This window comes from Lycorma delicatula, chromosome 1 (genome assembly GCF_047948215.1).
Source record: "Lycorma delicatula isolate Av1 chromosome 1, ASM4794821v1, whole genome shotgun sequence".
Classification (NCBI taxonomy): Eukaryota; Metazoa; Arthropoda; class Insecta; order Hemiptera; family Fulgoridae; genus Lycorma; species Lycorma delicatula.
Genome location: NC_134455.1, coordinates 308,342,321 through 308,354,864, shown reverse-complemented (window position 1 = coordinate 308,354,864; position 12,544 = coordinate 308,342,321). Strand labels below are relative to the sequence as shown.

The 12,544-nt window shown below is 30.3% G+C and overlaps 1 protein-coding gene across 1 annotated transcript in view; it reads left to right on the top strand.

The window, feature by feature from the left end:
• Ku80 (X-ray repair cross-complementing protein 5 Ku80) overlaps positions 1-12,544 on the top strand; it is an 81,545-nt gene that overhangs the window by 45,060 nt on the left and 23,941 nt on the right. Inside the window, exon 11 of the mRNA XM_075381119.1 lies at positions 7,526-7,798. Within this exon, the coding sequence (XP_075237234.1) occupies positions 7,526-7,798 (273 nt within the window). The remainder of the gene's footprint in view (positions 1-7,525; positions 7,799-12,544) is intronic.

Sequence of the window (12,544 nt, the reverse complement as noted above, 5' to 3'; positions counted from 1 at the left end):
ACGATATTGCTAACTGCTGTTTGCAGATCAGTGAACAATAGAAAGATTGCCTGAGATATGTGCGCGCATGTTTAGTACAGCGCAACAAAAGGCGAACCTTGCCCAAGCCTTTATTGAGGGTTGATCAATATACCTGTGAGCTTCATAGATACAATTTTAACTGTATTATAAAACATTGAAATATTTAACTATTGAAGTATTCACGAACATTTGAATGTTTCACTAATGCTAATTTTTTAATTGCACTTTAAACATACACCTTAATTTTTTGATACACTTTTTATAAATAAATTATAAATACCATGTTGTTGACGTGGTTTGGCCTTATCGAAACCCTGGATTAATGCTGTAGAATGGCTAAGTCCGTGTCGTTAATACAGCGACTTGACAATGAAATGTTGGTTAACAGATGCAGTAGTCGATCCAGTAGGTACGGTAACTTGACCATCTGGTTCTTGAATGTGAAGATGAATGACCAAAAAAAGTATGTTGAATCCGGCAGTGTAACTATCCAGCTTTATCTGGCTATTCGCTTGATTTATCTGGTGACTTAACTATCTGGCCCAGAGGACCATGAAACATGTGGTAGATTTTAAAGTGAGGTTAGACTGTATATGTTCATAGGTGATGAATGAAGACAACGCTTTGTTGCTTGTTGAATAATAGTTTAATGAATTGTCATCTTGAAATGAAATGTATAATTGAACTTGATACATATATAATTAAATTAAATAGCATATAACTGATACTAATAAACTAAATGTTCATCCGAATATGTCCATCCGGACTGAAAGTGCATGCAACCACTCTGGATTGGATTCTGACGTAGAATGCTAGTACCAGCTTAAATCTCCATTGAGCACTAGCACCCACTAGATCGCAGCATCCGACGGCTTGACGTGGAACGGAACAATGCCGATAGGCCATTTTGTTCATAAGGCCGGAGCCTGAGTATATATTGGGCTGCTATATTTAAATGTGTAGTAAACAGTGATGGGCTTATACTCATTGCTAGGCCTTGTAGACTCTTTCAGTAGTTCATTGTAAAGATTCAGTATGAATTTCAATGCTATCTAGTGGATGTTTTAATTAATAACAATAAAAACAACACCTCGTGTTAAAGAGCGATTTAGGTTCAAAACATACAATTACTTGGCATTGTTTACGTGCTTTGATTTGTGTTCTGGTTTCTTTTGTTGGTTTATTTTTATTTTAACATTTTATATTGTGTGTAGAGTGTGTGCTAATTGTAATGCTTCTACAGGAAAGTCTGGGAGAAAAGAAACAATTGGTGGTGCCCTGACTGTTCAGTTTCGTTATGCTTACTGCTTACTACTTGCTTCAAATTGTACCACACTAGGGCTAACTATTGTATGTAAAAAAAAACTTAAGAAAACTAATGTAAATATATTTAGAAACTGTCATTGAACTAGGCTTGTAAAATTAAATGAATAATAAATATTAGGGTAACATTTCTTTATTTTATGAAAGATTATTCGTGTGAAAAAGTACTGAAAAACTAATCGGTTTTCAAAAAGTTTGTAACTAATTTTACATTTATTATAAATTTTTGATTTTTTTTGTCATTAGAAAGTGTGAAATTTTATCTTTTAGATAGTATAAAATGTTATAATGTGTAGTGATTACAACAATTTTGTATGTTTATTGACTAGTACTGTGCGCTGTTACCATTTTTATTTTTTTTGGGAATTGAAGGAAATAAAGATGTGAAAATTTTTTCGTAAGTAATCTATTACAAATATTTTCATCTTCAGTGATAGCACATTTCTTTCTTTTTCAGGTGATATAACATATGATAGGTTATGTACATGCACTAGCTTATTACAATGTTTTTAGACACCTCAAAAACACCCAGGCTTCCAGTTCAGTCACATTATTAAGGCTTAGGTCTGAAAGTGTTTATGATGTCATTCTTGCCAATAATCATAGCAAAATTGCCTGCTATTTTAAATAGTTGACAGTGAATTTTAATGAGGTTACACACTTTTTCCCATAAAAATAAGCTATTTTTTTTCACCTTTCATTATTTGTATCAACCTAATTGTATCAATCACATGGCAGTGACAGTATCATTGAGAAGTATGTTTGTGTGTTGTTGCCATACATTTAGGCCAGAAATTTTCTTTATTAACAAAAACTTAAAAGTGAATAAAACTTATTGATCCTGCTTGTACTAGCAAAAATGGAGGATATTAAGATAAGCTTTGAATTTAATGTACAAATTTTTCAATGTCATCTATTATTTATTTTTTATAACCCTGTTTGATGTTAAAAATATGGTTTGTTGTAACACCATTAATTATAAATAATTATAATTATACACCATAATTATCATTTATAATTATACACCATTAATTATAAATCCACCATCTTCAGTTTTAAATCCAGTGGTGTTAAATAATATGGGGTTTGGAACTTCATCAAGGAAGCAAAACTGTGTCAGCTAATTTATACTGAATTTAACCATATATATTTAAAAGCAATGCAAGAAGCAGTTTTTAATAGTAAGTATAAACAAAGAAATGGAAAGAATTTTAGGACATATCCTACAATTTAATAGTATAGAAAATCGTTCATATAAACATGTCTGAAAGGGCTTTGTTTTTGAGTTTGTGAAAAATTTCAACCTGATTTCTGCCCCAAGTATAAAATGAAGCCATGTTGAAACTCTTTGAATTAAGATTAGGAGGTAAATTTGAAGATTTCACATGGGTTTTAACCTGAAAATTTTAATAAAACAGGTCTCAGGACTGAATCTCTAGTAATATTTGAGAAAGTAATTGTAAAACAAAAAATTGTTCCCATAAAATAAAATTTTTTAGATTTCATGTGCAATAACTTTGTTAAATTACCAGTTAACAAAAAAATTTTTGCAACAAAATTTGTAGAGAACTTTATAGCAAATTCTATTTGTTTTTGAAAAAGTTCTCTTCTAATTCTGACAAAATTTATAATGTTAAGTGAACATAAAGAAGTTTTAACGAATTTTACTTTTATTAAAAATAAAAACCATTAAGTGGCAGAAAAATACTATATTATAATTTTAAATCAAAACAAAAATCATTTCAATATTGGAAAATATGTAGAAAAAAGTTGTTATTAAAAATAAATTAATAAAATTGTATTACAAACTTACTATAATTATTGTTCATAATATCATACAAAATATAATTATTCTTCAGTTTACATAGTATTCTACTTGATTTAAAATTCCATGGTGGCTCTTCTCAATTTATCAGGATTGTGTCATTTAATTTAAAGCAGGCCTGTTTAGAAAATTCTTGTCACTATTTTATTTGATACCAAAGACAGTCCAATGACATTAGGTCACCAATTAGTTGGTTCATCTTGCCCATTCCATAAATCTTATATTCAAATAATTCCTAACTTGACAAAAATAAGGAGAATGTCATGTTGTAAAATCATTTATTTTCATTAGCAATCGAATGAATGTCTTCTACAAGAGGTATAAATTATTTTCTGAGAGATTTAATTAATACATTTTAATAAATTATATTATTATAATAATTTATTATTTTAATAAATAATTCTTCCATAAGGTGATCCTTAAAAATAAATGGTCTAATAATGTGCTCGTCAATAATACCACACCAAACATTAACATAAAACCTGCATTGGAATCTGCTTTCCACCATGTCATAAGAATATTTGTACTCTGATTATAAGAATTTTGCGAATTATTAACTTCATCTCATGAAAAAATTGCCTCATTAATAAATAAAATAAAACTGTGAAATGGTTTTCTTGAAACCAGTGACAGAAAGTTTGACGTATTGGAAAGTCTCCAGATAGTAAACTTTGAACCTCATGCAAGAGGTAAGGTAAAGGTTTTATTTATAAACTTTTGACCATACTCTACTGTGCAATTTGAAATTGATCTAGTGTTGAGCCCTGGGCTAGATTGAACTGACCAAATTATGATTTGCTGTTGACTGATATAGTGTTTCTTTTGGTGTCGAATAGAATACAAATATGATGGAAAAGAAGCAGTTGTGTGTAAACACTGAACTACTGAAGCAAAGGTTTCTGGAGTTGGAATCTTTCTATTAGGATATCATTTATTGTTATTCACGAAGTGCAGCTAATGTAGTTTGATTACGATATCCATAAACAAAAATTATTCATATATTCTTTATTTCAAAGCTGAAATGATATTTAAAAAAAATACTTCACAACATTGTAATTATCTTAAATTATAAAAAAAAAAACATAACTATTCAAATGCACTTGATGAATTTCAGTTATCTGTTAATACTGCCAACTTACAGAATAAAAAATGTTACAGTTCTATTTTTCAAAACTATTCTAGTAAAATTTTGTTTCTTATTATTTTTAACTTTAAGGAATATAAAATATGAATAATCTGAGATTTAAATAATGTGTTTATTGTTTTATTTAATTTCTCATTTTATTAAATTTAATTATTCATGTTTCTATAATTTTCAAATATTGAAATGATTCTCGTTTTTTTAATTTAAATTATATAATACAATATTTTTCTCTCAAGTTTTATTTTTAATAAAAGTCAGATTTCTTAAAATTCTCACTATGTTCAATTGATATTACTTGTAAATTTTCTAAGAGTAGAATTTTTTACAAATTTGTTGCAAAATTTGATATGGGTACTGGTAGTAAGTAACAAAAAAGTCAAGCCAAAAAATATTGTATTTCGAGACAACAATTTTTTGTTTTATAATAATTTTCACAAAAATTACTAGAAATTCAAATGTAAGACCTGTTTTATTTCATTTTTCAGATGAAAACCATTAAAACCATCAAGTTTACTTCTTAATTTAATTCCAAAAATTTCACTATGTTTTTTTTATTCTTTGAGCAGAAACAGCATGAAATTTTTCACAAGCCATAACTAAAAAACTAAGCATTTTCGAACACATATTTATATGAACTTCTTCTAAACATACGAGGTGCGACAATAAAGTAATGAGACTGATGTGAAAAAAAATGTTGCTTACCATTTTAGTCATGTTTAGTGTTGTCTCCTTTAAAGTAGTTCCCCTCTGATTGCACACACTTATTCCAGCACCTCTGCCGTTGATGGTAACATTTCTGGAACTCATCTTCTGTAATATCCTCCCAGATCCTCGTCACAGCTTTTTGGACATCTTGTGTTGTTTGAAAATGGTGTCCCTTGACCGCCATTTTGACTCTTGGAAATAGAAAAAAGTCGCCCAGAGCGATATCTGGTGAATAAGGTGGCTGTGGTAGTACTGAAATTTGTTTTGAGGTTAAAAATTGCTGTACTGACAGAGGAGTATGGGATGGCGCATTATCGTGATGCAGAATCCAATTATCAGCAATGTTGGCACGGACACGAAGAACTCGTTTACGAAGTCTTTCTAAAATTTCTTTGTAGAAATATTGGTTAACTGTTTGTCCAGGAGGCACCCACTCTTTATGAACAATTCCCTTGGAATCGAAGAAGCACACAAGCATGCATTTCACTTTTGACTTTGACATGTGAGCTTTTTTTGGTCTGGGTGATCCCTTTGGCGTTTTGTCTCTGGATCGTATTGAAAAACCAACCTTCATCACCAGTGATAACACGGCTCAACAATTCTGGATTGATTTCTGTTTACTCTAACCGATCGGCTGCCACATTTTTACGTGTTTCTCGGTGTTGTTGTGTGAGATTTTTGGGGACCATTTTTGCACAAATCTTTCTCATACCAAGATCTTCAGTTAATATTAGATGAACCGTTTCTCGATTGAGTTCTTCTGCAATCATTTTCACGGATAATCCTCGATCAGATCGTATGATTTCACGCACCCTGGTCAAGTTGACATCTGTCCGTGATGTTGATGGTCGTCCACTGCAGCCTTCATCTTCTACATTCATTCTGCCTTCACTAAAAGTTTTATGCCACCGAAAAACTTGAGCTCTTGACATAACCTCCTCTCCAAAAGCCTTTTGAAGCTTACCATAAGTTGTCGTCGCGTTTTCACCCAATTTAACGCAAAAAGAAATGGCATACCATTGCACAATATTTTGCGGTTTCATTTCTGTGATGAGAGACACAAACACGTGTTCACTTATTACAGCACAACTCACAACTGAGCAGTTGCATTGGTGCCGCTTGGACTAGAAGTAGCTTATAGACCAAGGTCAAAGATGGTGTGCCTACGCAAGCTGCTGGGTTGCCACATCTTGCAAAGAAAAATCAGTCTCATTACTTTATTGTCGCACCTCGTATTGTGGAATTTGTTACATTTCTTCATGAGATAAAATATTTTGTGATCAAGGTTAAATTTAAACCCTGTTCAAAGAGATATTTCTTTTTGGCAGAATGATTTCTTTGAAAGAATTGCTTTTAAATTTAGAAGTTAAAGGTTACAACAAAAGAGTGATTCTGCTTACTGTATAGTTCAGAACAAAGATTGATAGATCAAATTTGATTTTAAAAAGTTTCAAGAGATAGAAAGGAATAAAATTCATTATTACTGTGAACAAATAGAATTTTCATTAGTTTATTATTATTTAAATACAAAAATAAGTTAATTTCCTGAATTAAATATTAGCAGAAATTTCTTTTTTCTACACCTAATGTTAACTGAAATGTGATGGTTTTACTTGAAACAACTTGTATGCTTAAATAATAGTAGTTTTGGGAAAAATGTTAGTTATAATTATTGAGAGACAATTTTTTAATCCATCTCCAAAAGTAAAAAAAAATTATCTCGATTGGTTTTGATTTATAGTAATCCAAAGTTGATGTTCTCAAAAAAGTGCAAAAAATTTGATTTTCAGCTTTTAACGCCCCTAATTTTCAAATGAATGACTGTAACTAAAATCGGCTGAATCTAGTTAGTGCAAAAATAATTGCATTTTCCGTCAATACCTTCATTTTTATTTTGCAAATTTTTTTTAATTTTTTTTTTGAGATATAGTTTAAACACAAGCACTATCTTTCATGGTGACAATTATGGTAATAATCTAACACCAAACAGATTTTGGGTTTGGTAACTGAGTAGACTTATAGGTGATGTTGGAAAATACATTGATCCAAGATTGTGTTATATTTAGATGCAAATTTTATATTTTGATGTATTGATGATTTGAAGTATTTTTTATATATTTTTACATTTAAACCTGTAATTAGTACTTACAATGAGGATATTGTCTTAATAAATTACCATTAGTTGTTCTGTTACTTTGGTTGTTTATTTGATTTTTGTACCGGATTATTATGTAATCAACATGGTTAATAAACCCACTAAAGAAGATTTCAGCTTAGAACGTCCTGTTATTAGTCAACCTTGTTTTTTTCCTTTTGGTGTTATATTGTATGTAATCTCTTAGTCCACATGCAGGTGGCATGTTAATATCTACCTCAAACATGAAATGCTCAAATACAAATTACTTTAATTTTTTTTGTTGAAATGCAAATTTTATATCAGTATTGTATTTCAGCTGGAAGTAGTTCAATAAATAGGAAACATAACTTAGAATTGAGTTTTGTTTCAGAGATGATGATTTCAGTGATCCACAAAAATTACTAGATCCATATGAACAGTATTTGTTGCATAATATAGCTGCTAGAGGTCTATCGAGTGATACCGATTCACAGATGTCCTCTGAACCTAACGTTCTGGAAATTCCTGAATATATTAAAGAATTGATTAACCCACTACCAGAAATTGTAGAGAAGAGTAAGAATGCCATAGATGCTGTTAAAGAATTGTTTCCTTTAGAAATTGTAAAATTAAAATCTAAGAAGACTGAAAATGTTATTAATGAGTAAGTAATTTTTTAATCTTTTTATTTTGTTTTTATTTAAATTTAATAATATTTTGAAAGTACTTGGCTTTGAATTTTATTTTAGTATCAACTTATTATTACTTAGATAAAAGAGAAACTTGAGGCTGGAGTAACATTTGTGGATAAAAATGGAAATTTGACGTTTTGTAGATATTATTGTGCAGAAAATAAGATAAGAGTTAAATAAAGTAATAAATGGCCTGAGTTTAAATATTATTTCTTCTACAGTTGAAATTCTAATTGAAAATAAACAAAAATAGGCCAATAAGTAATAAAGTGTGACTGAAAGAAGTACAGATAATAGGAAACTACAAAAAAGTAGAGGTTTTGAAATGATGTGTTACAGAAGCATATTGATGCATGTGTTGTTGAAATATTTGATTGGTTGTGTACACAACAAGGTTTTAAGATAAATTGGAGAAGATATTTGTGACAGAATCATATAAAAAAGGACAATGCTGGTTATGGCCATATTTTAAAGCATTCAGGCTTATTTGCAGTAGGAAGTATACAGGATAAAATTAGTAAATGAAGACAAAGATTAGAATATATGATAACTGATAATTGAGGATGTAGGAGAACAGCATCAAAGCAGTCAGTTACAATCAATATTGATTGATGATAAAGATATTCTAGTTTAAATCTTTTATTTTTCATTAAAATATTTGCTCCAGCTTAATGCTGACTCTGACCAATTACAGTGTTTATGTTTTCTTAACTGTTTTAATTAGTTTGGTTGATTAGGTTAAAAAATAACTTATGTTGTCAAAATTTACTATTTCTAACTTATGTATGTAGTAGTCTCTTTAAAATTATTTTTTTTATGAGCATCTGTTCAAAAAGTATCCGACCATATTTTTCTTAAAAAGCGTTTGAAGGTAAAACTTGGTACAGTGGACACATAGTTTTTTTTGTGTTTTTTTTTATAGTGTATCAGGTGTTATCTAGTAGTCATGATATGTATTGTTATTGTAGGTATTTGTTGCATCTTTATTTTGTGCATGTTTAATTGTACCGAACAACTGATTAAGTTATGACAAAAGCTTAGAGTATCGAAAGTGAAACAGTTTGTTAGTTAACGCTTTTAGGGACTAAATTGCGGGTTAAATAAGTATGGTTAACTGCATACTTAAAACAGTATAATTTAAGTATGAACTTCAGTTAAAAGAGTCCAGTGTACTTGTAATCAGCAAGCAAAGTACAGTTGTGGTTAATAGCATGAAGAACGTGCTAATGGAAAATCAACTGACCATCTGAGAAATTTGTTAATGACTTCAAAATTATTTTTGCTTGGATACATGAAATTAAAAAATGATTTAGACTATACTGAGTGGCTGTGAAATTTGTGCCAAAGCTGCTTTTGTTTAAACTGAGACTTGTTTTGACTTTGTGCAGGGTATGGTGGGTTAACCCACTGGGTTGGTCTAGTGGTTAACGCGTCTTCCCAAATCAGCTGATTTGGAAGTCGAGAGTTACAGCGTTCAAGTCCTAGTAAAGCCAGATATTTTTACATGGATTTGAATACTACATCGTGGATACCGGTGTTCTTTGGTGGTTGGGTTTCAATTAACCACACATCTCAGGTACGGTCGAACTGAGAATGTACAAGATTACACTTCATTTACACTCATACATATCATCCTCTGAAGAATTATCTAAACGGTAGTTACCGGAGGCTAAACAGGAAAAAGAAAGGGTATGGTGGGTTGTGGTGATAATGATCCTAACTTCCTTAAATACATAAGTTTATGTTTACTGGTGATGAATCTTGGGTGTACATATGACCAAAAAGCAAAGCTCAGTTGTCATAGTGGAAGTAACCATCATCCCTAATGCTGAAAAATGCAAGACAAATGAGTAGCAATATGAAAATAATTATTTTATTACTTCACAGTTGTGCATCATGATTGCCAATAAGTATTACCATCTGGAGCTTAGTGATGCATTTGGCACAAGAGACCAGACCTGTGGGAATCATACAGTGGTAGTTTCATTAAAATATTGTACTCATCCATTCATCACGTTTAATTCAAGATTTCTTCATCAAGCTTGGAATTGCTCAAGTTCACCAGGCTCGTTACTCACCAAACATTACTTCTAATGATCTGTGGTTATTACCCAAGCTGAAGATATTGCTGAAAGCATTTTGACTGAACAGTTTGGGCATAATGATAAATGCAATTAGCACATAACTATTCCAAAAGAGGAAAAATGTTCCACTAATGGAGGGACTGCCTGGATTAAGTGTGTTGTGTCATAAGGGGACTACTTTGAAGGTGGTAAAGTTTGTAAACCACTAGGAAAGTTATTTTTTTCATGGGAAGTGGTCGAATACATTTTGAACAGATATTATATTGCATAAAATGAATCTGTATTGTATGCATAATATGACCAAATTGGTTTATCTGACCTAAACACAGTACAGATGATCTAATTAGAAAACATCAGCTGAAATTTTTTTTTAACTGCTAGACACTGTTTACTGTTATATCAGTGGCCGGTGTATATGTGATTAGCCTGTTTTACTTTGTACTGTTACTATTTGTTTTAAGAATAAATAATTTCGTTTTTGTAAATATGAAAACTACACTATAAAACAGAATTTTTCTTGCTATTCTAAAATATGAGTTTTGATAGTGAATTTGAACAGTATTTTAGAGGTACTGGTATGTCTGCTATTGCCATTTACTGTTCGAAATAAGTTAATTAATTATGTTATAAGATTTATTATTTAGCTACTTTACTTCATCTTAATCTATTTATTATTTTGAGGGGAAAAAATTTACCTCTGATATCTTTGTTCTGGTGGAGTAGAATATAATACAATATAGTTTATTTCTTCTTTTTATTATATGAGGGGTAGTTGAAAGGTACAGTTGCTTATAACTCTCAAATGTGAAAAGAGATAATAAGGTGTGAAACAAATATGGCATAAAAGTAGATTCTATTTGTTAAAAAAATTTACATTAATTTTTTCACATAGTTACCATTTAATAGATCCACATTTCTCGCATTGGTGAACCAGTTTCCTCATTCTCTCAGTGAAGAATGCTGCTGGTCTTCTCTTGATCCACAATCACCAATCCTTCAGTTTATTTCCATGATGACATGAATACCCTTATTTCCCTGTTTAATTGGGAAAAGAAGTGAAAATCACAGGCATCAAATCTGGTGAATATGATGAAGGGTGGGGAATAGGTTCAAATTTCAACTTCTCAAGAGCCTTGGTAATTGCATGTGAAGTATGTAACTGAATATTATCATGTTGCAGAATTATTGGCCCCTTGGGTGGCTGAACACGACACACATGTCTCCTAAGGTGTTTGAATATCTCTATGTATTGCATAAAATTTACAATTGGCCCAGCTGTTAGGTAGTTGGTCACATACATATGTTTGAAACCCCTGAATACTTATGAAGAGAATTTGTTTTGTAGAAAATTATGTTTTGAATTTTTTTTTTGTGGTGAATTATGGTACCAGTATTCAATGTTCTGCTGTTTTTCTTCTGTCATAATGATGAACCCAACATTTATCTCTTGTTACAATGCTGATAAGGAAGTAGTTCCGTTGTTATGATAGTGTTTCAAAAGCTGTTCACAACATTACTTTCATTGTTGTTTCTTCTTTTCTGTAAGTGTGTCCTATTCTTTTTTTTGATATGCCTGTTTGGGTGGTGATATGTTGTGTGATGCAATGGTCATTTTGATTCATTATCCTCCTTTTGATGCTTCTCATCAGTTACAGAAACCAATCAACCACTGCAAGATTCGTTCTTAATATTCATTCTACTCAACATCTTTTTTGGAAAAAATTTTATTGCCACCTACTGATAGCTTCAATCAACAATTTCATCACCATAAATGACTTTTAGCAGTGATGAATGTCACTAGGATTAACTTTTTCTGATGTTAAAAATTGTTTTAGATGTGTTGATGTAGCTGGTGTATTTGTCTCAGTAATAGTGCTGAATAATAGAAAATGAGAGATCATGGGTCAATGAGTTTTGGAATGTTAGTAGTAGGGGAGTGAAACTGCAAGATAGCAGCACCTGTTGCTTTGTTTGACTTTTGTTTTACTGTTATATTTGAGTGTACTTTAAATTTCAGCCACCTCTTGTATTGTTGAATACACATTGCAAGCTGTTTTATTTAAAACAATTTTAAAATAACAGTAATATAATTATAATTGTAATTTTAAAAGTAACAATAAACAAAGATAAAAAATTTAGTACAGTTTAACTGTGGGCTGCTTATTGGAATTTTTTTTAAGTTGAGAGCATTAATTGCCACAGATACATAGCAATTCAAAGATTTTTTGGATTAATTACCATGTAGATGTAAATACAGTGGAACCTGACTAATTTGAACTTCAAGGGACTGGTAAAAAAAATTGAATTATCCAAAAATTTAAATTACACAAATGTGTTAAAAACACAAAGTAAAAAAATACTTGAATTTCATGATTTATCAGAAAAAACTTTATTTTAAAAATCATAAATACATATATTATTATGTTTAATATTAATGAAATTGAAACAGTTGTAAATGATAAAAAAAATTGAGAAAACAAACTACAGTAACATGAAATCGTAACATTTAAAAATATTGTAAAGTACAGTACATATTAAAAAAAATCTACATTTACAATTTCTCAGAAAAATCAGAGATCTCAACTTATTTCGTTGATTTAAATTTCTCAATCATAATATATGAATTTAGTTTAT